General features: G+C 49.0%; 1 protein-coding gene across 1 annotated transcript in view; it reads right to left on the bottom strand.

The window, feature by feature from the left end:
- The window catches only part of ZDHHC4 (zinc finger DHHC-type palmitoyltransferase 4), a 57,086-nt gene extending 35,768 nt beyond the window's left edge, over nt 1-21,318 (bottom strand). Inside the window, exon 1 of the mRNA XM_069209715.1 lies at nt 21,235-21,318. Coding sequence (XP_069065816.1) covers nt 21,235-21,283 — 49 coding nt within the window. The 5' untranslated portion in view covers nt 21,284-21,318. The remainder of the gene's footprint in view (nt 1-21,234) is intronic.
- Nucleotides 21,319-25,072: the final 3,754 nt, after the last annotated feature.

The following is a 25,072-nucleotide window of genomic DNA, read 5'->3' as shown; positions in this document are numbered from 1 at the left end:
GGTAGGCTCCTTCTCGGGTTTCAGGCCCGGGCTACGGTTCGCTATAGATACACGTAGCCGGGGCCGCAGGTAACTGATCCCCGGGCGGCCGGGCTTCCATGCTTGGCCAGGTGGCCCTCAGCCTGGTCCGGATGCGCCCGCAGGTAAGGCCTGCTCTCTACCCGGGGCTCGTCCCTCTCATAGGGGAGGTGGGTGCTCGGCCTGTGCTAAGCAGGTAGGGGTGAGGCTGGGATGCACCTTAAATCTGTCCAGTCTAGCTCCCCCCACACAACCCAATGGTATCACCCTGCCCCCAGCTCCCAAAGCAGTGCTCGCCCATCAGTATGTCCATAGGCGTCTTGGGGTACTCTGGGTGGGGTACATACCTGTCAAGTGCACCCCGGACGGTGACCAGGTGTCCCGGGTTTTCCGGGACAGTCCCGTTTTCTCACCTGCTGCCCTTGCAGATTGCGGCAGTTTTGGGCCAGGTCCTGGATTTTACTGAGGGTGGAGTCCAAACAGTGAATGCGCGTTTTATGTGCTGCACAGCAGAAGCAGCCGGCATTTCCTATTAGAAAGCCACGTGAATAACATGTTTGATGCTGGGTTTCAAACAAGACTTTTCATTTATTATGTTAATGCCGCGTCTGTATTTCCATATTGAAGAGCGCTGTCATTCTGGGCCCCATGGGTGATTGTTGGATTAGTCCTTCTTCTATTTTTTGCGAGATGTTCTGTTACATCGAGAGGTTTTTGGCTTTCAGAATCTGATCACCCTACCCTAGGTCCAATGAGGTAACGCAGAATGACGACCCCCCCTCTCCCCCCCGCCGTAAGAATGAAGTGAGGGCTGACGTCATTTGGGGTTGCCAGGGGTGTGTTTGCGAACAATGACTTACCCTTTGCTACCCCTGGTACTGTCTATACGACCCCCTGGCCTCAGAGGTGGCAAATTCAGTGGCAGGAGCCCAGGGACAAGTCGTCCTTATGGACTTTAGATGGGTTTCCGCTCTCTTTGTTTTCTGTAAAAAAAAATATTACACCAATAGTGAATAATAATATATTTTTTGTGTTGGTGTAATAAAAATAGAGTATAATCAGCTGGAATGTGCCCTTCCATGGTGGCTGAGGTAGATAAAAAATGTTTTAAGTCCATGTTGTGTGTGTGCTTGCGGGTGAGTGTGTCAGTCAGTGTATGTGCGTGTGGATTTGTGTATGTGTAAGTATTTGTACAGGGGTGAAATTGGAGGTCAAAGGGCATGTGATGACACTTCCGCTACCTCTGGCATTTTGATGAATTTACGTCTATGGCTCCATGCCTCGCGGATATCTGAGTGGGGGGTCCCCTTGAAGGGTGGGGCTCCTGGGGCCTTACACCCCCTATCCGTGTCACGCGCGCTACCACCAGCCACCTTCTGCCCTATCATTGTGGAACCTGCTAAGTTGCAATGAAATTAAGGCGGTCATTCTGACCGCGGCAGGCGGCGGTCGCCGCCCGCCATGCGGTCACCGCCGAATGACCGCCCCGTGGTCAAAAGACCGCGGCGGCCATTCCAACTTTCCCGCTGGGCCGGCGGGCGACTGCCAAAAGGCCGCCCGCCGGCCCAGCGGGAAAGCCCCTGCAACGAGGAAGCCGGCTCCGAATGGAGCCGGCGGAGTTGCAGGGGTGCGACGGGTGCAGTGGCACCCGTCGCGATTTTCACTGTCTGCTAAGCAGACAGTGAAAATCTTTGTGGGGCCCTGTTAGGGAGCCCCTGCACTGCCCATGCCAGTGGCATGGGCAGTGCAGGGGCCCCCAGGGGCCCCACGACACCCGTTCCCGCCATCCTGGTTCTGGCGGTGAAAACCGCCAGAAACAGGGTGGCGGGAAGGGGGTCGGAATCCCCATGGTGGCTGTAAGGAAATGCCTCCTTGGCATGGTTGCCCCCTGACTTTTTGCCTTTGCTGATGCTATGTTTACAATTGAAAGTGTGCTGAGGCCTGCTAACCAGGCCCCAGCACCAGTGTTCTTTCCCTAACCTGTACTTTTGTATCCACAATTGGCAGACCCTGGCATCCAGATAAGTCCCTTGTAACTGGTACTTCTAGTACCAAGGGCCCTGATGCCAAGGAAGGTCTCTAAGGGCTGCAGCATGTCTTATGCCACCCTGGAGACCTCTCACTCAGCACAGACACCCTGCTTGCCAGCTTGTGTGTGCTAGTGAGGACAAAACGAGTAAGTCGACATGGCACTCCCCTCAGGGTGCCATGCCAGCCTCTCACTGCCTATGCAGTATAGGTAAGACACCCCTCTAGCAGGCCTTACAGCCCTAAGGCAGGGTGCACTATACCATAGGTGAGGGTACCAGTGCATGAGCATGGTACCCCTACAGTGTCTAAACAAAACCTTAGACATTGTAAGTGCAGGGTAGCCATAAGAGTATATGGTCTGGGAGTTTGTCAAACACGAACTCCACAGCACCATAATGGCTACACTGAAAACTGGGAAGTTTGGTATCAAACTTCTCAGCACAATAAATGCACACTGATGCCAGTGTACATTTTATTGTAAAATACACCCCAGAGGGCACCTTAGAGGTGCCCCCTGAAACTTAACCGACTATCTGTGTAGGCTGGCTAGTTTTAGCAGCCTGCCACAAACCGAGACATGTTGCTGGCCCCATGGGGAGAGTGCCTTTGTCACTCTGAGGCCAGTAACAAAGCCTGCACTGGGTGGAGATGCTAACACCTCCCCCAGGCAGGAATTGTCACACCTGGCGGTGAGCCTCAAAGGCTCTCCTCCTTTGTGCCAACCCAGCAGGACACTCCAGCTAGTGGAGTTGCCCGCCCCCTCCGGCCAGGCCCCACTTTTGGCGGCAAGGCCGGAGAAAATAATGAGAAAAACAAGGAGGAGTCACTGGCCAGTCAGGACAGCCCCTAAGGTGTCCTGAGCTGAAGTGACTCTAACTTTTAGAAATCCTCCATCTTGCAGATGGAGGATTCCCCCAATAGGGTTAGGATTGTGACCCCCTCCCCTTGGGAGGAGGCACAAAGAGGGTGTACCCACCCTCAGGGCTAGTAGCCATTGGCTACTAACCCCCCAGACCTAAACACGCCCTTAAATTTAGTATTTAAGGGCTACCCTGAACCCTAGAAAACTAGATTCCTGCAACTACAAGAAGAAGGACTGCCCAGCTGAAAACCCCTGCAGCGGAAGACCAGAAGACGACAACTGCCTTGGCTCCAGAAACTCACCGGCCTGTCTCCTGCCTTCCAAAGATCCTGCTCCAGCGACGCCTTCCAAAGGGACCAGCGACCTCGACATCCTCTGAGGACTGCCCCTGCTTCGAAAAGACAAGAAACTCCCGAGGACAGCGGACCTGCTCCAAGAAAAGCTGCAACTTTGTTTCCAGCAGCCTTAAAGAACCATGCAAGCTCCCCGCAAGAAGCGTGAGACTTGCAACACTGCACCCGGCGACCCCGACTCGGCTGGTGGCGATCCAACACCTCAGGAGGGACCCCAGGACTACTCTAAGACTGTGAGTACCAAAACCTGTCCCCCCTGAGCCCCCACAGCGCCGCCTGCAGAGGGAATCCCGAGGCTTCCCCTGACCGCGACTCTTTGAATCCTAAGTCCCGACACCTGGGAGAGACCCTGCACCCGCAGCCCCCAGGACCTGAAGGACCGGACTTTCACTGGAGGAGTGACCCCCAGGAGTCCCTCTCCCTTGATCAAGTGGAGGTTTCCCCGAGGAACCCCCCCCTTGCCTGCCTGCAGCGCTGAAGAGATCCCTAGATCTCCCATTGACTTCCATTACAAACCCGACGCCTGTTTCTACACTGCACCCGGCCGCCCCCGCGCTGCTGAGGGTGAAATTTCTGTGTGGGCTTGTGTCCCCCCCGGTGCCCTACAAAACCCCCCTGGTCTGCCCTCCGAAGACGCGGGTACTTACCTGCAAGCAGACCGGAACCGGGGCACCCCCTTCTCTCCATTCTAGCCTATGTGTTTTGGGCACCACTTTGAACTCTGCACCTGACCGGCCCTGAGCTGCTGGTGTGGTGACTTTGGGGTTGCTCTGAACCCCCAACGGTGGGCTACCTTGGACCAAGAACTGAACCCTGTAAGTGTCTTACTTACCTGGTAAAACTAACAAAAACTTACCTCCCCCAGGAACTGTGAAAATTGCACTAAGTGTCCACTTTTAAAACAGCTATTTGTCAATAACTTGTAAAGTATACATGCAATTTTTATGATTTGAAGTTCCTAAAGTACTTACCTGCAATACCTTTCGAATGAGATATTACATGTAGAATTTGAACCTGTGGTTCTTAAAATAAACTAAGAAAAGATATTTTTCTATAACAAAACCTATTGGCTAGATTTGTCTCTGAGTGTGTGTACCTCATTTATTGTCTATGTGTATGTACAACAAATGCTTAACACTACTCCTTGGATAAGCCTACTGCTCGACCACACTACCACAAAATAGAGCATTAGTATTATCTCTTTTTGCCACTATCTTACCTCTAAGGGGAACCCTTGGACTCTGTGCATGCTATTCCTTACTTTGAAATAGCACATACAGAGCCAACTTCCTACAGTGGCGCTGCAAGCAGCGCCGCCATGGAGGATTCCCTGGGCCAGGGGAAAACCGGCGGGAAACCGCCGGTTCCCCTTTTCTGACCGCAGCTTTACCGCCGCGGTCAGAATAGCCCTGGAAGCACCGCCAGCCTATTGGCGGTGCTTCCGCTGGCCCTGGCGGTCATGGACCGCCAGGGTCGGAATGACCCCCTAAATGTCCCACGTTACAACATGTTTGAAAAATGCTGTATGCTGAAAGTGTTGGCATGTAAGAGTACATGCATGGTTTATGGCAGGTGCTCTATGATCTGCTTTGTTTATCATCTGTGTACGTGGAGTATGCATTACAAGTTTACATTAAAAAATTCAAAAACGTGCTACTCTTAGTGTGTGCCTCGTGTGCTGTTCGTTTTATCCTGTGTTATTCTGAGTATCCTGTGTGGTGTTGTACATATTCCATCTGTTGTTCTTTATGCCCCACCTGTGCGTCTATTCGGGTGACAGTACTTCACAGTACTGATTGCAAAATTGTTTGTCATTGCCATGATACACATCATTGCCACCACTATGGCAGAGGTGGCAATGATGTGTATCATGGCAATACCTTACGGCATCAGAGGTAATACTGGTGGTACGAAGTGGCACTGATGGCCATAATGCTTGGCATGGGAAATCAAGATGGCATACATGACAATACAGTGTGAAATGAGAGTGCAGTGTGGCACTGATGGCAATAACGTGTGTCCCAACCATGTGCCAATTTAAGAATACACACTCCTTAAAGAACACTACATCACAACAAAGTAACAACCCAGTTTTGCTCTCAGACAATGTTGGACTGGCCTGTGAGGCACCCTGGGACTGCCATTTGAAAAACCAAGTGACCAAAAACAGCTGACACACTGGCCCCTTTAAGCGGGCCAATCTGGCTATGCCCTACCAATCCAACCCTGCTCTTACAAACCAGGAGCCTGATTATGCATAGGGTGCAAATAGGGACAGTGTGCCCGATTACAGAGTATACAGTGCCCACAGGGCAGCCGCAAACTCGTGCTGCCCTCAAGGCGGTGCATTCAAGTGAAATAATGGAGAGACTGCCTCAAAGCTGCTCTGTTTCACAGTGCAGACCAGGGCTTTAAGGGGGCTGGGTCCTGCTGGTACTCAGCACCAGCAGCTCTAAAAAGCAGGTGCTGAGACGGGTCCCTAGCAGGCTCTCCATTTTTGCCCTCACCCTCTGGGTGAAAACAAAAGCCTTAACTTGGTAGCTGTACCACCCTGTACTGCCTTTGGTGTAACTTCAATAGAATTCGTTATAGTTCTTTCACAGTCCCATCATTTCTGAACTCAGTATTTTATACAACAAAGCAATTGTTGTTGCTTATTTAGCTTGTGCAACTAACAACCATTGACCAAGCCAATAGGCTTGGCTTGTTATAGGTGTAATGTTAATTGTTGTATTATATATCTGGATGCAGTGACAGAAAGAAGCAGCAAAATACCAGTTGGGCGGCACACTATGCTAAGCACAGATTTTTAGCTTACGTGAATTTAGCCACGTCCTTCATTACATCGGCCACGTCCCTTTGAGAGACCGTCCCCCCAAACCACTTCCAATGTTTTATTTCATCCCACTTAAAGCCCTGGTGCAATCTGCCATGCACTTAGAGGAGGGATTACAGATCCCTTTGCAGGTGGCTGCAGTGAGTGACTGTACCCACCTGCACAGGCATGTGTGGGGGTGGAGCATCCATGGGACCGCCATTCCTGTTCCAGAGGGCTGACTTCAGGGGGCGCACTGACAGTGTGCCACACTTTCACTGCGCCTCCTGACAGCTTCTTTGCCTTTGTACCCGTGATCATAATACGACAAAGGTGCAGAGGCAGAGATTCCCTCATTTGCATGGGGCCACTCGCCTATGCAAATGAGGGAATGCCCTCTTGACATAGCTCTGGCACTCCATGTACACCAGAGCTATCAGTATTACAGAAGGGGCTGCACAGGTGTCTGTGGCCCCTTTTGTAATATCAAGAGCTGGTGCACATGCCCTTTGCACCCCTGGGGCACTTTCTGTAATACTGTGCCATCTGTCTGGCTAGTCACACATTGACTCTATATTTTCCTTTTACATTATAGAGCACCACGCTGCCTTTTGGCTAGGCCCGTGCAACATATTTACCATTACAATACACACGAGTTCCTAATAACAAATGACACTGATGGCAATACCACGTAGGTTGGTAATGACACAATTCACTGATGGCAATACTGCCTGTGTTAGTAATACATTATATGCCACTGACGGCAGTCATGGGTAGTGCTAATATGTGACAGTAATGGTAATACTGTATCAGTTGTTAATAACATATGACACTGATGTCAATAGCGTTTGGGTTGGTAATACCATGTGGCACTGATGGCAATACTGTTGGGAAGGTCATGCAATATGGCAGCGATGGCGATACTCTGTGGGTTGCTTGTACCACATGGCTCAGATGGCAAAAATTAGTGCCCTGGGAATACCATATGGAGGGCAATACTGTTTGGCATGGCAAACCAAATGGCACGAATCACAATAATGTGTGGCATTAGAATAGAATATCACACAGATAGCAATAATGTGGAACTTATGCACTGATGGCCATTCTGTGTGATTGGCAATATCATTAGGTATGGGCGGTGAACTCCGCTCTGCTCACAGAGCTTGCAAAGTTTTTCCCACTCCGTCTCTGATTAGAGCACGGCGTTCTGAAAAACTCCGCATAGCAGAGTTTTTTCCTCATTTGCGCTTGCCAATGTTAAGTTGGTAAGCACGAGCGAGGAAAATCTTACTCAGACCACCTCCCAGACAGATTTCTCAACGCAGGCAGTAGTGAATGATCGCTACCACTCGCGTTGAGAAACCTTCTGTTTGCATTGAGGAAGGTACCATTCGCGTAGAAAATCTACTTGAGTGACAGAAAAGAAGCAGCGCCCTCTTACGCTGCACGTGGTGCCATTCACATGGATTTTTCAGCACAAGACAAACACCATGCGCTAAAAATCAGCACAAACGGCATGACCTAACGCACTCTGCTGCTTGCAGAACTGCGTGTAGCACGGTGGAGTTTTTGGAACTCCGCGAACTCTGCCCAGACGTAAATATACGGCATGGTGACAGTGTTGTGTGGCTTGCTATGCCCTGCAGAACTGATAGCAAGGGTGTGGTTTTCCCTATCACGTGTAAATCAGGCTGGTGCTATGCAAGATTTTCTTCCTCACAAAACAGATACAGCATGGTGCTAGCAAACCAAGCTTCCCTCTTTCACATACGGCACCAAGTACAAACTTCCATTTACCGCAGAACAGACTGAGCAGGTCAGACTAGTAGAAGCCTTCCCTGCTCACAGAACATGTACACTTAAGGCGTCTGTCATGTGTAGGTTACAGACAGATCCCTGAAGGGAGCGCTTAACTCACTGAGAGGAATGTTTAGGTTGACGACTGACTCAATATGTGAATTCTAACACCAGTCTCCCCTGGGTGATATTCTATGTCTACATTTTGACAGTCCTGCTGCTGTCACTTGAATAGCTGCAGTTTGTGTTGTTTATTTGCTTTTTCACTTATTAAAAAGTAGCCATAGCCTAGTGGACCAATGCTATTTGTAGTCTAGACAAGCACACATGTGCCGGCCTTACTGAAAAGGTTTGAAATGTGCATGCACCAAACACACTGTAATCCCAGCCTCTGTGCTTCACCTGTCCAAAATGTCGAGGGCCACCACTGGCTTGGAGTAACATTTACTAGCCCTGTCAAGTTCCCAGGTCCATACGTGACTAGCTGCTCTAGTCCATTTTTTTTTGCATTCTGTGACGTGTAGTCTTGTTTATTCCATTATAAAACTGGGACTACAAGGCCCAGAATTCAAATAATAAAACCTGGACTGGAGCAGATCTTCACGCCTGTACCTCCAAAACTTGGCAGCTATGGAAATTCACACCACCTAAAAATAACCGGTGTCCTGCTAAGTTTGACGAAAAAAACGATTCTTGATCAAATGTGTGTTTTTGTTCCTGTATCTGTCACAATGTTGTAGGAAAATATTGTTCTAGGCCTCTATTTGTACTGTTGTTATGGTGGCCGTGTTTATTAAGTCATTGCAGTTCCCACAAGAAACCACTGGAGGGCACAGCTTGACACATGTTGAATATTGTCCCAGCTCGCCTCTGTGTTCACGCGTGGTTATAACAGTGACAGCATATAATTTTTTAATAAGCAATGTTATTAGTTTAATATAACAACATAAAACCCAACAGGTCACGATTACACTCTGCGGACCGAAAGTGCACAGGTCCAAAGCATATAACACAGGTATATGTTCAAGAACCATCATAGTAGTCAAGGACAAGACACACAGCATTTCTACATTGAAGAGATGCCTGTTGCACAATCTCCCCAGGTCCCCATCCACTTCCCCCACACTCTGTCATGCTTGGCTGGACAGCCCCTTGCTTCATAAACCAGTTTTTCTTGCTGGGCGCACCAGTCTACCCCCTGGTGCCACTTCACGATCACGGGGCAGTTTCTGCTTTCCAACTCGCTGCGATGTCTCTTTTGGCCACTAAACAGGCAATCCCCACAAATGACCGGTCCGCTCTGTTGGACCCCACCCCCTCAAGAACTCCCAATAAAATAGGTAACGGGGCGACCTCGACCTCCACCTGTAGGACTCTGGAGATCTCAGCTACCACCGCCTGCCAGTAGGTTGATATGTGGTACCAAGTCCACACCATATGAAAAAAGTCAGCATTAGGGCCAGCACAACGAGGACAGTTAGCCTGGAGCAGGAGGCCCGCTCTATGCAACCTGTCGGGAGTGAGGTACGCCGTGTGGAGAAAGTAGGTCTGCACAACCTGGAGATGGGAGGTCATGGTCAGTGTCTTCGGGGCGCATCAAAGCATCCCTCCAGTCCTCGATCGGACCCACCCACTGTTCCCACCGCTTTCGGACCTTGCCAAGCATCTGTGCTGTGTTAATGCCTAATGTGCGATAAATGCACGACACTTCCCCCTCTACCCAGGGTGCCCATCAGTGTCTTGGCCTCAACAGGGCTAAACTCAGGGAGAACCGTCCCGCTTGAATGTGCGCGTGTAATGCGTGTCTGAGTTGCAGATATTTGTGAAACTGGGACCGAGTGAGCGAAAACTGCTGTTGAAGCTCCTGGAAGGACCGCATGTGGGAACCCACACAGACATCACTCAGCAGCGAAATACCTATGAGGTCCCATTTTTGGAACCCCTGAAGCGCCGAGACCTCTCCCAACCACAATCCCTGCCACAGTTGAGTCTGTTGAGTAAGACAGCGCCACCACCCCGTCACCCGCAGCGCAGCCCCCGCCCCATCAGCACCACCCTCGTCACCTCCAGGACTTTAAGTGGCAGGGGGCACCATACAGCATCCCGAACAGACTGGGAAAGCCCATCGTCAAGAGTTCCAGCTGGTATGCTGGATCCAACCAAGCCCCCCCCAACCATTTATTAACAACAAGTAGATGCATCCAAAGGTGGTAAAGATAGAGGCTAGACATCCCCAGACCCCCTTCATACACATCACCCTGACAGGTGCGAAAAGCCAGCCTGGGGCGCAAACTGTACCATAGGAATTGCTGTGCGACCACCTCCATCTCCCTGAACCATCGCCTGGGAATGTGGTTGGGGAAGTTCTGGAGCAAATAGAGGAACCAGTGAAGCACCATAATTTTATACAGCGCTATCCGTCCCAGGATGTAGAGGGGCAGGGACCGCCATCGCTGGATGTCCTCCTTGACTCTTTGAGTTAGTGGGACAACATTAAGAGACCATGCCAGCTCGGGTAGCAGCGATATATGCACCCCCAGATCCCAGAAACTATTGAGTCGGATAGGAATAGCACTCTGCCAATCATAGCAGTCCCTGGAGGGGCTCAGTGGAACCAAGAGAGATTTACTGGGGTTAATTATCAAACCTGACGCCTCGGCAAACAGCCCCAGCAGCTGCATCACCCTAGATCCACAGCTGGCCGGGTTAGCCAAGAACAAGAGTACATCATCTGCGTATAATGCAATGCGGTCCTCCCTCCCAGTGGGTCATGCCCAACTGTCGATTAGGGGGTCCTCCCTTATTAGCTTCGAGAAACTCCATCACTAGTGCAAATAGGAGCGGGGACAGGGGGCAGCCCTGGTGGGTACCCCTGCGGATGAGAAACTTGTCCGACACTGCCCCATTCACCTGTACTAGGGCCGTGGGATTAGAGTAGAGGAGTCCCACCAGTGCCCGGAACCGTGGACCAAACCAAGCACCTGTTGAAGGCAGGACTAGTCCACCGTGTCAAACACCTTTTCAAAGTCCAAGAGGAGGAGCGCCATGGGAGGTTAAGAGGGCCCGATTGGCCAGTGCCACGTGCAGTCGCCTAAAGTAGTGCCTGGTACTCCGAGCTGGCATAAAACCACACTGATCCGGGTGGATCAACCTGGCAACTAAAACCATGGACAGTATCTTAATTTCAGTATTCAGAAGCGAGATGGGGCGGTACGCAGAGCAACACCTCGAGGGAGGACTAGTCTTAGGAATCACCACTATGGTGACCTGATCTAGTCCTGGGGGAAAACCCGGTCTTTTCAGCCTCCTCAAACATGGCAAGCAAGTGGGGAGTTAGGATATCACAAAACGTAGTGTAGAGCTCTGCCGGGAAACCGTTGAGGCCCAGCGTCTTACCCGCAGCCAACTCCGATGTAGCGGCCCCGATTTCCTCGAGTCCAATGGGTTTGTCAAGGTCCCGTCTGTCTGCCACCGAGATCCATGGCAAGGACACCTCCTCCAGCAAGGCGGCCTCCCTCTCCACTTGGGGCCTAGGATGCTCCTCGTAGAGCCTCGCGTAGTAGGTGGCGAAACTCTGCGCTATCTCGCATGGCGTCCGGGAAATGGCTCCTGAGTCATCGACGACCTCTGGAACGACTCTGCTTGCCATCGGTCCAGTTGCAAGCCAGTGCAAAAGCTTGCCATTTTTTTCCCCCACCTGTACACTCGGGCCATGGAGGCCAGCCACATATGCTTCACTGTCTCGAGAGTGGCGTGACTAATCTCTTCCCTAACCAAGGCGAGCTGCCTTGTGACAGCCGTATGCGTGGCATCAGTGAGTTGGCCCTCCAAACGCACTGCCTGGGCCTCAAGCGCCGACACTTTCTGGTTACGCGCACGCTCCCGCACACGAAGGAGATGCTTGGCATGCCCCCTAAGAGTGGCTTTGCAAGCAGCCCAGATTATACCCGGAGACTGCACCGATCCAAGATTGAAAGAAAAGTAGACAGAGAGACGGTCCCCGATGGCCTGAGCGTAATCGCTATCCTGCAAATACCAGGCATTGAGCTGCCACACCGGGCGTCTGACCGCATCGATATCATCCAGGCGAAGGAGTGGCGCATGGTCCGAGACTCCATGGGAGAGCACTTCCACCCCCGTGACCCGGGGTACATCAAGGACTGGCACAAGAAAGAGGGCTATCCTGGCATGAGTGTGTTGCGCCCCCGACGTGTGGGTGTATTGTCGCAATTGGGGGTGCCAAACCCACCACACAGCACAAAGACGAGGCCCTCCACCCATCTGAGCAGCCCCATCGCCCTATTAACTCAGCTCGAAGACAAAGGCCCTGTAATATCCATCTCCGGGTTCATGACAGAGTTGAAGTCCCCTTCCCCATATGGTTAGGCCCGGGGGAAGTCCCGCCACCACGTTCCTGACAGTCACAAGAAAACGTTCCAGCGCACCAGGATGAGCATAGACACTAAGGATATTGGTTGGGTGCCCCCTGAGCAATCCGGAGACTGCCACATACCGTCCCTGCGGATCCAACCAGGAGACAGCAACCATCATAGGTAAGGAACACTGCAACAAGACGGCCACACCCCTAGAGCTCCTAGAGAATCCGGCGTGGTAGACCCTGTCGTATCCACCCCTCATGAGCATAGGGCACCGAGTACCAAGCAAGTTCGTCTCAGGGAGTAAGACTATGGACGGGGAAAAGCGTCGGAAGGTACAAAAAAATGCGGATCGTTTAATTTTATCCAGGAGCCCATTTACGTTCCAGGAGAGGACCTGCTTGGCCAGCTCTGGCATGAGTAAGGAATCAGTAGTAGTGTGTGCAGTGTGCCCGTCTGACCTTCACATCGTGACCAACTAGTCAAACACAGGAGAGCATAACAGAAACTCAATCGTAAAAAACTGTAGATGAACAGTGAACCCTCCCAACTGCCCCCCTCCCCATACTTCCACTGCAGAAACATCTGTCGCCCAAAACTGCGAAAACAGAGAATCAGTAGTAGGTGTGTGGTGGTGGACCCCTCCATTAAGTCAGAGTTCTGCAATGCGGCCGTCCGCCGCCCCATGTCCTATACCAGGACATGCGACATCCATGCCCTCCCCAGCTGCACGGGGTTTGTACAGGTCAGTCTCAAGAGAGCAAGGGAGATTGGCTAAGGTGCTCCCCCTCTGCAGCTGGCGCCGGCCTCTTCTCCTCTGGACCGTCTGCTGTACTCCCACCCCCCGGAGGGAGTCAGGCTTGGTCCACCATCCTCCGCCGCCCAGGCCGCTCCTTTTCTTTTGGCGGGTCCGGGTATGACGGGCTCCTAGGTAAGCCAGTCCCACACAGCCTCTGGTGATTCAAAAAGGAAGGATTTCCCATCCATGAGGACCATGAGGCGCTCTGGAAAGAGGAGCAGGTAAGTCAGTTGCATTGCCCGCAGCTTCTGCTTGACTCCCTCGTACGACCGGCGCTTGGCCTGCACCTCACGGGTGTATTCTGGGAAGGTTAGGATATTGTGGTTATCCCAACGAAGGCCCGGGTGGGCTCTTGCCTCCTGAAGAATGACGTCCCGGTCTTTAAAGTTGAGAAACCTTTCAATCATCGGCCGTCAGGGGCCGGGGCGCCAAAGCCCTGTGGGCACGCTCAATGGCAAACCAGGGGGAGAACCGCTGATCAGGGACCCTCCATCTGATCCAGCGCTCCAGGAAATCGATCGGCTGGCTCGTCTCCGCTACCTCCGGGAATCCCACAAAACGCAGGTTGTTACTCCTGGAACGGTTTTCGGCATCTTCTGCCCTATGGTGGAGTTCACCCGTGCAAGTCTGCAGCTGGGCGACTTTGGTCTTGAGTTCCACAATCTCATCCAGGGAAACTCGGTCCTCAACTCCTTTAATTCAACCCACTGCTGCCCGCCGATCCTGTCGCAACAGGGCCTCATCCTTTGTAACTTCACCGACCTTGGTCTCAACTGCCAACTGCGAGGATTGGATGGCCTGAAGGATCGTATTCACCCCCTCTGCTGCCGAAACCTCCGGCACCGGATCACCTGCCACTCGAGAGGCCACGTGCTTAGCAAATTGATCAATGTGCTGCTGCGACGCCGGCGGCTGCTTACTTGCTTTGTCTTTCCCCATGTCGGCCACTAGTCCGGGGTGATGCAGACGCCACCAGGACCCCCTCCAACGATCCAGTCACCAAAAGGCAAGTGGAGGACCCGCAGCAGCCACACTCCGGTCGTCCCAGGACCACTCTCCAGTGGGCAAGCGGGGGATCTGGCGGCAGGTGGCCACGTCTTCTGCAGAATCTGAGCCTACTCCGGCCCCTCCATGCGATGGCACTTCGTCCGGCTCTTGCCCGCGTCCCGCCACCAACCTGGGTCTGACTGGCTGCCGGCAGGTCTCCCCTTCAGGCGCCTTCTGTCCCGTTCTTTCTTCTCCTCTCGGGGCTGGTCGCCCCACCACAGGCCGCTCCACTCCTCAAAAGCCCGCACACACTGGGTCCCGGTCTCTGGACTGCGGGTCACTTCCGGACCACCGCAGACCGTCAGCGGGCCCAACCCCACAAAGTCCGCTGGCACCCCTCGCCGGGTGGGTCAGGTCAGCCCCGGAACACGCGTTCCGGGCCCGCCGCAGCCGGGACCAACAACCACAGCTGTAACGCCGGTGGGCACCGGCTCGGGCACCACCAGCTGCTCCGGCTCCTGCCACCAGGCCCACCTTCACCGCCAGCGGGCATGGGCCTTGCCCCGCCTCGGGCTCAGGCCGCACCGCGTGGCACAGATCTCTCCACGACCGCAGTGCCGGGCCAGCACAGGCGCATCTGCCGCCGCAGAAATCTCACCCTACGCCCCGGGCTGCAGCGTGAGCCTCAGGCCGTGGCCCAGAGGGGCAGGGCACCTCTCGTCCTCTTTGCTGCAGTCCAGCGGCAGAATCACGGATCAGGGCAGGCAACGTCACCAACCTCAGGCGCGACGCGCTACTCCAAGAGGCCGCCGCGTCTTCATCGGCAGCTCACCCCACTCAACTGGGCCCCGAGGTAGGCCGCAGGCGCCGGCCTCATGGGGTGGAGCCTGTCCCAGGCTCTGCCGCAAAGTCAGGGGAAATCCAGGCCCCCACGCCGCCTCAGCTGACTCCTGCACAGGCGGGGATCCAAGCGAGGATTAAACGGGCACAGGATCGGCAGGGCTCATCAAAGCGGATGACGAAGGAGTCCGGAGCACTGTTAAAGTGCGACTGCCATCTTGACGCCCATAGCCACGCCCATCCGAACATGATTCTTAAGAAGTTTATACGAAATCGTCTGTATTCATTTTTAACCTTGCTTTTCTGTCTTTGGTTACTTTAATTACCAGTCATGGGTCATTAGGGCAGCTGTAGAACATATTTTAATGTGTTTTCTTCCACCATTTACTGTTTAAAGTATATACTATAAGCTGAAAAATACCAGCTTTTGGTGATTTTCTCCTAATTTTTTTTCAGGCAGGGGCATTGAAATACTGGTCATGCCGGTATAAAACCGGCCAGGTAGCAACCCTTTGCCATGGAGATATGGCTCCAACACAAAGCGGGAGGTGGGAGTGCGTTCCTATTGTTGAAAATAATAGTGTGTTTTCTTTTATTTTTTTTATCTTTTGAGGTTAATGGTCTGATTGTTACGCAAGCTAGTGCTTCGACGTGTCATTGATGAAGCAGCATAACTGCCAAGTTTCCCAGTTCTGCATGTGATAGGCCTGTTTTATATTAGCACAAACAAAACTGCAAGTCCCACAATTCAGAGAAAAAATAATCTGGACTGGACCAACCAATCATGCGCATGGACCTGGAAAACTTTGCAGGGCTGAAGAAGTGTGATAGAAAGGTGCATAGTTTATTGTGTAAGCTGTCTCTTTTTTGGTGTTTCTTATAGTTACATTCACTGAGCTGGTAACAACAAAGCATTGTCCATTCTGAGATTTCTATTTATATTTACGGTCCTGAGCTGGCATAGTTTGGAGGGATAGATGGTCTGGAGATCTGCTGGGACGAACTTCATTATATACATCCCTTAAATGAATGTCATGGTGAGGTGTTAAGTGTTCATTGCGAATTTAGTTGGGGGCCTGCCCTGGGGTCTCAACAAGAGTCTTACGGTGGCCATCGGTATCTGGCAGATATATTAATTTATTCAATGCCTATTTAAAAGGTGATGTATATGGCAAGTGATAGACATGACCTGCAAACGTTTTGTCTTATGTGAAAGTAAGCGGGACATGCAGTTTAAGGGAATTATTATGCAGATTATTTGAACTACAAATGGCTGCATGACTGCTGTGGTTTAGTACTCGTGAGGGCTAGAAGGTTTTGTATGATTTCAGATTACTATATAGTACCCAGATTAGACACAGGTCAGCCCTGCTTCACTTACCAGGACATCGACAGTTCCTATAGTGTTTGCCAACATGAGGAAAGTGCATTGGCGGGGCTGTTGCATATCCTTGGACTGTCTTTTGTACTTGAGTTACTGTTCAGGATTCTATCTCAGGGAGATGGGACGGTGTGGTTACCTTGGAAATTAAAATGTTCACCTCTCTTTTGATTAAGAGCCCCAGGAATCTTTGAAACTTGGATGGTGGTGAGTTCCAGAGTTTGGTGGCTTGAACTGAGAAAGTGGTGCCTACTATGGATTTCTTACAGTAAGGTGGTGTGATGATCCATGGTGCAAGTCTGGAGGGCTGTGTCCTATTTTGTTTACATTTTTGTAATTCAACTCGAAGGGATAGTGGTCCTGTGGATTCAGAGACTCTATGGATGACTCAAAGTATCTTAAACATTGACCACCTATCTGCAGGTAACCAGTGGAGTGCTTGCAGAACAGATGTCATGTGTTCTCTAAGGTGGAGAAGGGATCTTGTGGTAGCGTTTTTCTGCAGTCATATTTTGCTTATGATGAAACTGAGGGTGCAGAGATATAGGCTGTTGACATAGCTGATCTTGGAGATTACATGTGTGAGGACAGGATGTAGCTTTTGTTGGCATCCAAGGTATGGTAAGATGCGGCACGTTTTCATTGTATAGACCATACACTTTGTTATGTGTTAACATGTGGTATCAATGAGAGGTTTGCATTAATGACTACCCTTAAATTTCTAACTTCTCAATGTTTTTGGAGGGGCCTCAAGTTCTCTGGGCTGTATGGCAGCAGGCTAGTATTTTTGCCGTTGCCCACAGCCCATCATCTCGCTCTTTGCAGTGTTGAGTTTTTAGTGGTCACTCATCATCCATGTAGTTAAGGCACAGAGGTAGTTCCAAGTCTTATGTTAAATAACTACAGAAGTGTGTACTCCCTGTTGCCAACAGTTAGCCAGTCAGTTACTGAACAGCTGCAGGCACATATTGTATCTGAGAGTGTCTTTCGTCTTAGGCTGACTAGGCAGGGGCGGCTTCTCCGTTAGGGCGGAGGAGCGTCACAAGCAGAAGCAGAAGCTGCAAAATCTTTCATAACGAAGGGATAATAAACTGTTTACAATCCCTTCGTTGTGAAAGGGGCGGGCCATGGGGTGACGAGCAGTGAGAGGAGTGCACAGTGCACTCCACTCACTGCGCATGTATGTTTGGCTGGCCGTCTTGGGCCGGCCAAACACACATGCGCAGTAGGCTCTCTCCAGCGCAACACTGTGTTGCTGGGCTAGAGAAAGCCTGCACAGGCCCGCACTCTGCCTCAGAGCACCCTGGAAAGGGTGCTCTCCCAGGGTGCTCTCAGCCAATCCTGATGCTGCTTTGAGCAGCGTCAGGACTGGCCGCAGGGCAGGCTGGGAGCCTGTGCCTGCAGCTAGACAGAGGAGAGGAGTCGCGCGGTGAGGAGCGAGGTAAGTTTTTATTTATTTATTTTTTACATTTTTAGTCCCACTCACCAAACCATCCCCCCTTCCCCATGCGTGCCGCATCCGCCCAGCTCCTATGAGCGAAGCGAGCTGCGACTGTGACTAGGCACAGTATGCCTGGGTGCTATTTGGAAGGGGGAACACTGATTGTGGGGCTCAGCCTCCTGGTCTGCCTACTAGAGCGAGTCATGCAATATGGAAGTTTTAATATTGACCTGCACTTATGTGTACAAAGGGACAGACAGCAGATAGTGGTCGCAAATTGCACACTGAATGTGACTTGTCTGATTTAGCAATTTGACCTATGTACTAATAGGTCATATCAGCAAATGTCCAGTCACCAGGGTACAGAACTACCTGAATATTGAATGTTAATTAGGCAGCTTTCTATTTGTGACCCACTATGACTGATTACAAACATAGTGGTTGAGGCCAGAAAGAAACAGCAGCCCAATATCCCAGTGTTTCCATTCACAAATGAGTAACTTTTTAAAGCAGCCTATGTCAATTAAAGGAACCTGTACTGTTTTTAAAAATATAAGCTTCCTTTTAGGGAAATCATCTGGAAACAGACAATGGTCTCCTCTGAGTCAGCCAATCACATTTTCCATAGGTGATGCTACCCAATGGGGACAGCTTTCGCTTTGTGAATAGGTCACCACCTACTTTGAAGTGTTATTAACTTATTAATGGTTTGTGACTGCAGTCCAGACACAACCCACTGATACATCTTAGTGCAATTCACAGTTAAGAAGTGCACCCCTTTCACAACAATTTTATTCTCTAAAACAAAAAAATTAGCAAATTGGAAAGGGCGTTTCAATTTGCAAAAAGGGGGCGAGTGAGTTACAAACTCTTTCATTTTGTGAATTGCACGGTTTGCAATTGCAAAATGGCTTAGTGCATCTGGTCCAAAACCTCTAACTGGGAGAAGAGAGGTCATGTTGGGCCATTACTGGGACTGCCGTCGCCCCAGTGACCTTACAGACAAGGTTCCCTGTCACGGTTCGTCTGCCACAACTGATCCCTGCCATCCACTAATACCTATAAATCCTTTCCGAGCACGTGTCTGTGCACATTAAGTGCCTGTGAGCCAGCTGGGATCTTCTCTGTTCTTCACCACAAACCTATGGATGAATCGCTTTACGGAGGGTGCGCCTAGAATATAATATCACTGGAGTTTGCAAGCGCCAACTATGCCATATATGGACGCTGATGCCCCGCCCCTTTAATATTTATTACCTCTTCCAACTTGGCTCCTGGCTTCGCCTATGCACATTGAAATCACGACGTGAAACCCGCATGGGAGGTAATCCGAGGGGCGCTCTCGAGAGGTTCCGACGGCACTAGGATGCAAGATGGCTAGCAGAAAGGGCGCCACAAAGCGAAAGTTCACAAAGGTCCGAAGAGAAGCGCCTCCTGAGCACCAAAACCAATCGCACAGTTCGGTCCTGGCCCGATTCTGTAAGTTTACTGTTTCTGTGGCTGACAGCAGACATGCATTACCTAGGTGGATTGTTGTATTAGTGGTTAGTACTGGTAGAGCGCACAGTCTGCCATTAGTTTCATGGTCTTCCATAGTCTGAGAGTAACTATACAAATGTTTTTGTGGTTTTCGTCTCAGACCAGAGGCTGACTGGGGTAGAGAAGATGTGCTGACAGCGAATGGGCCTGTTGCTAACCCTGCTTAATTTGTAATTTAAATGAGTAAGCGCCAGAGACTAAAGTTTTGCAGAGAAGCGCGCGGCTGGCAATCTTGAATGCTGCTGTGCCAAATACCAAGGATGTGTAGTGATTACCACTCATGCTTCTTTAATCCACTGCCGGATGCGCGCTGCTTTATATCAATCTTACAGGTCCTTGAACCTTCTTTTCTCTATTTATCATGATGTTTCCGTATTTCTCTTCCTCCTTCTTTCATTCTTTTATGTTTTTCTCTTTCTTGCTGTAGATCAATGTTTGTTGAGGAAAAGTAAGTGGTGGTCCCCAAAACGAGTGCTCGTGTGCCCTAAATGCAACTCCTTGATCCAATTAAGCACAGATTGTTAAGTTAGACGAGTGTGTCTGCTTCATTGAGTTTTGGATGACTGTTCTTGCTGTTTGATGGGTGAGACTGGAAGGCTGCCCATTGCTTATAACAACGAGGCTGCGAATGCCATAATACCCAATAAAAGCAAAAAGAACAGGTGATGGACGGAATGCTGAACAATGCAAAGATTCACGCCCAGTCACAGATCTGGGTTTAATCCATCGTTTTTTTGCCCACTTCACCACCCCAGTTTGGACGCAGCCATAAGCGAATCAGTCTTGACCATGCCACTCATGGGAACAGTCCAGCCCAAACAGCTAAGCCAGGTCCTTCCTTGACCGGAAACAAGCATTTCCCGGACCGGTTTCAGGGTATCACCCTTCACCAGCCAGGCTAGCTTGAATCCAGTGGTGCAGTGAGCCTCGGAAAGCATATTTGGGTTCTGTTGGATGTATGCTTGGAGTTCTGTTTTTAATGTTTTCTGTTGAGGGATAGCACATGGCTTGTTGTGGTGGAGAGCGCTGTTGAAGCCCCTTGAAATTCATATTTGTGGCATACATAAGTGCAGTGTACTAGCATGTCCAGCAAAGAGTTTGTATGTATTGTCCGGGCCAAAATAGTTTGGGGAAAGCAGAAGTAATTGGGCAGGATGGATATATTTTGACTCTCCCCTCTAGAATGACTTCCCTTGTGTTTTTTGTGGCAAGGGAATGTTTTAAAATATAAGAAAGAACTAAAAACAAATCTATACCAAATGCTCTAGGACCTCCTTTCTCAGACCAGCACCTTGAAGTAGGCTTGAAAGCAAATGGCGCTATACAGAAGTAGGCCAAGGCTTGCATCACATCTGCTGTAACAGGTGACAAGACAGCTGAGCTGGGCTGGGCCTCTGCTGATGACTAGAAAAGGGTCCTATACTCCCTCACCTTCTAGCCCTTAAAGTCCACGAATGCCACGAGTCTGCATATAGGTGTGCCGCTTGGAACGGGAAGCTTGGTGAGCGCTAAGCCTTGAGGAGAAGGCCTGCTGGAAGTTATAGATCCCAGAGGATATGCTGAGGGGGAGGTCGCATCATTGCAGACCCTGGAGACTTTCTCAGACTGCACTTGTCTTGGCTTGTGTGTATTCCAGGCCCACGGGGATGGTCAGGCAAGAGTTATTAGAATCAAGATCTTTTTCAACAAGGGTTATGCCTACAAAAGGACGTTAGAGGTGGACAAATGTAGTATGTTTCAGTGGGATGGTAAAAATTAGTGATAGACCACCCACAAACCCCACATACCCATCAAGCTTGTCAGCGTTATTTCTCAGTTTTCCTATAAGCCGGTCTGATACTGAATACCTCTTTTTTTAAAGGGTCCATCCGATCAAATGTTAGCAACCCACGTCTTTATACTCAATATTGAGTCACAAACAATCTATCAGTATTATTTCTAAAGGAAAAGCTGTATAAAGTAAAAAAGTGATACAATGTCCATTCCAAAATGTACCTTTGTCTGATGACGTCTTGTTGAGGGTCGGGACCCATTCTGACATCATTCACTGGAAAGCCCCATTAAAGCAACAGCCATCCTGGAAAGAGAAAAAAACAGGCCTCTTTAATAGTCGTGCTTCTCTAACAATCAGCAACAATACCACCTAAAGTGTTGCTTTGTTTAGTGACGTGTGCTCAGGATCTACCATATGTTGTCACACCATTCACTGAAAGATCCCTTAACCATCCTGCATCCCAAAACTTTAGTTTGCTTATTTAGTTCTATTGGGTGTCTGGCACTTACTGTGACGCTATTCACTGGACTGGTCTTTATGCCAAATCCAACTTCACCAGCAGTCTCCTATGCTAATGATTCCAGAATGTCTCAATGGGAGTGTCTGGCTGTGTTGTGAAGCCACTGTGGTCTCATTTACCATTAGGTTCCATGAAGGATTCTGTGTGGGGTTTGAGACCGTTTGCATCACAGTTCCCCAGGAGCTTCTTTTAACAAGCATTTGCAATGCAATAGGTCTTGCATTTGCTTGAGTTAGAGCTACTGGCACTGCAAATTCATAACTGGACTTTTCTTGCCACATAAATTGGTCAACCCTGCCTCATAATTTCGTCTTTTCCGCCATAATAATTCCAGTGGCCCTGCATATAACTAAAGCACTTCCACTTACCTTCTTCCTCTATCTGCAGCAAAAAATGAAAATGTTGACATTTAGCATCCTAATTTAAATATGCCATGCTAAGTCCAATAGAATACCACTTTCACCACCCCACCATCAGAGTTTCTGGCTGCCTAACACAATTCCCCCAAAAGACCCTAGACAGCCACAGAGGAGAAATAAACCAGAAGGGTCACCCAACCATATCAAGAGTGTTCAAATAGTCATAGTGTAATAAGGATGTTAAATTGGCCTGAATTATGGTCATAATTGTAATAAGGAGAGATTATTAAAACATATACAATTATCATATAAACCTGTATCAGAAATAAACTTTTGGCCTTAGATTGTAATGCTCAAAACAGCCCCTACAGGGCACCATAACAAAAATAACACGTGTAAAAAACATGGTCATGAAACCATATTGTTAGCCCCTAGAGGGCAAAACCCCATGAAAGAACAGTAGAAAGTACTGCAGTGTAACCATATACTTAGCCCCTAGAGGCTAAGTATATGGTTACACTGCATTACTTTAGGGCTAGCAGGCTTACAGCAATGATATTACAAACAAGGCCTTTAAACAAAACTTCTCCCAGCAGTAAAAGAAAAGTTCTAGCCATGAAAAAGCTTAAAAGACATTGAATGGCTGGAGGAGTTATTATTTTGTGGTCCCACTAACCAGAAATGACATAAAGAGAAAGAGCTTTTTGAAGGTGGTCCCATTGTCCTAGGACCAGCACAGGCTGCGTTATGAGCAAAAATGTTTTGTAAAAGTATTGCCCTGCATAGCATTTTGGGGAAAATTTGCAAGCTGCAAATATTATAGTATGTTAACTGCAATGCTCAGAACACCTCCTAGAAGACAGCACAATAAAAATAGCATTTGGAAGAAACATGGTCATGTAACCATACAGTCAGCCCTTAGAGACCATAACCACATGAAAAAAGAATGGGAGAAAGTAATGCAGTGTAACTATATATTTAGCCCCTAGAGAGCATAGTGCATAACACATTTTCAAGGCTAGCAGGCCTATTACAATGAGATTACAAACATAGCCCATTAAACAAACTTCTCCCAGCTGTAAAACAAAAGTTCCAACCATGAGAGAGCTTAAAAAAGATAATGAATGGTGGTAGGGGTTATTAATTTGGAATCCCTACTAACATAGTGTGGGGACCCAGAGATGATGTAGACAGAAAGCACATTGTGGTCAATGTTTTGAAGGTGATCCCATTGTCCTAGGACCACCCCAGGATGAGTTATAAGCAAAAATGTTTGTAAAAGTAATGCCCGGCAAAGCATTATGCGGAAAGTTTCCATGCCACAAATATTTTAATTTGTTGATATGACTGTAATGCTTAGAACAACCCCTAGAGGACACGACAATGAAAATAGCATTTGTAAGAAACATGGTCATGTAACTATTTAGTTAGCCTATAGAGAGCATAACCACACAAAAAGTAAATGGCAATAAATAATTCAGTGTAATTATGTATTTTTATTTAGCCCCTAGGGGGCATAGTACGTTATATATTTTCAGTGGTAGCAGGCCTACAACAATGATATTATAAACAAGGCCCTTAAGACACAAGATATTCCCAACTATAAAACAAAAGTTCTAGCCATGAAGGTGTTTAAAAAGATAATGTGTGGTGGGAGGGGTTATTATTTTGGGGTCCCCACTAAACTGGTGTAGGGACCCAGAGATGACCTAGACAGAAAGATTGTGCTGTGCTGAATGTTTTGGTGGTGGTCCCATTGTCGTAATACCACCACAGGCTGAGTTATGAGCAAAAATGTTTTGTAAAAGTAATGCCCTGCAAAGCATTATGGGGCGTGTTTCTAGAGTGCAGTAAATACTGTAGTATACGCTCTCCCGCTGTGCCGTGGGAATCGCTTTCGCTTTGAGGATTTCCTTTTTATGTAAAGCATTTACCGATTTCAAGTGTTTTAAGGGGAGAGCCACAAAAATGACTCTGATTAGGTAACTGTGAACAATGTGACCAGCACTCCAATACCGCAGATCGAGTTCACGCTGTTGTGCCTGTTTGCGCTGTGAGCGCCATGGCCGCCATGCATCACGAAGGGGAGAGACAAAACAAATAGTTCGCAATCATGCAATAATCTGCGTGACAGAGAAAGCCTGCAAGGAATGACAAAAACAGCCTTAAGGCAGGACAAACGTAAAGCATTTACCAATGACATCAAGTCATTTTTAAAAGGCAAGCCCATGAACGAGTAGAAGTGATGGGCATGAGATGGGTGTGGTTAAAAGCCCACAATACTTACAACAAGTCAAAGCGCATGCGCGCTGGACCTAAAAATGTCATCTCGTAAATTAGAACCTCCAGTATGAATTCAAGGCAATAAATATCTCATGCCTCTAGAGGAATAAAAAGATAGAGGGTTTTAAAAAAGAGTGTGGCTTATAAGCGTAACTAAAGGTGTGGTCTAATACATGCAGACAACAGACTGTAGGTGATAAATTCTGAAACAGTATCTTTTTGTGAGAGAATACATGAAATTAGCTTGTAACAGGATGTTTACAGGCAGTTTGTACACCCTGTCTGTACAACATCCACACAGCTGTATCCCGGCACTGCCTATTCTCACAACTGTCTTCCACCTCTTTGGTTTAAAATTGGACAACAGAAACAGTTTAGAAGTCAAAGCAGGTTTTCAGCCTTCCTTTGCGATGTTTCATGTGGATTATTTTGGAGTGGTTTGAAGCTGTTTGCTCATAAAGGTGACACCTTGCAATACAGCGGCGTATCATGGCCATACTGGCCGTAACGGGCATTGGCCATTTCCCAGAGAGGTTGTAAGGGTGGGGGCCGCTTTTGTTACGGGGGTGCGTTTTTATAGCAGTGCAGTCGTTTTACAACCATTGCAGAGTCCCTTGTATATCCAACAGTTGTCAGGCAACAATAAAAGTGCCAAGATAACTCTGGTGATTATTTGGTTGATTGATTGATTTTTATTGTTTCAGTTAGTTAAAACCATAACAATTATACATCTTACATAATCATTAAATACATTTTACTAAAATTGAAGGGTATTCCATTACTAAGTAAGCATCTTTGACACTAAAAAGGAGGTAACCTGAGTTTAACATCTCTCCACTGCTTTAGAACGTAGTGTGCACTGTAAATTGCCTTGTTAACAGGCAACAGACCTCTTGG

Source organism: Pleurodeles waltl, chromosome 10, assembly GCF_031143425.1.
Source record: "Pleurodeles waltl isolate 20211129_DDA chromosome 10, aPleWal1.hap1.20221129, whole genome shotgun sequence".
Classification (NCBI taxonomy): Eukaryota; Metazoa; Chordata; class Amphibia; order Caudata; family Salamandridae; genus Pleurodeles; species Pleurodeles waltl.
Note: the sequence above shows the minus strand (reverse complement) of the source record. Positions and strands in the feature narration are given on the sequence as shown.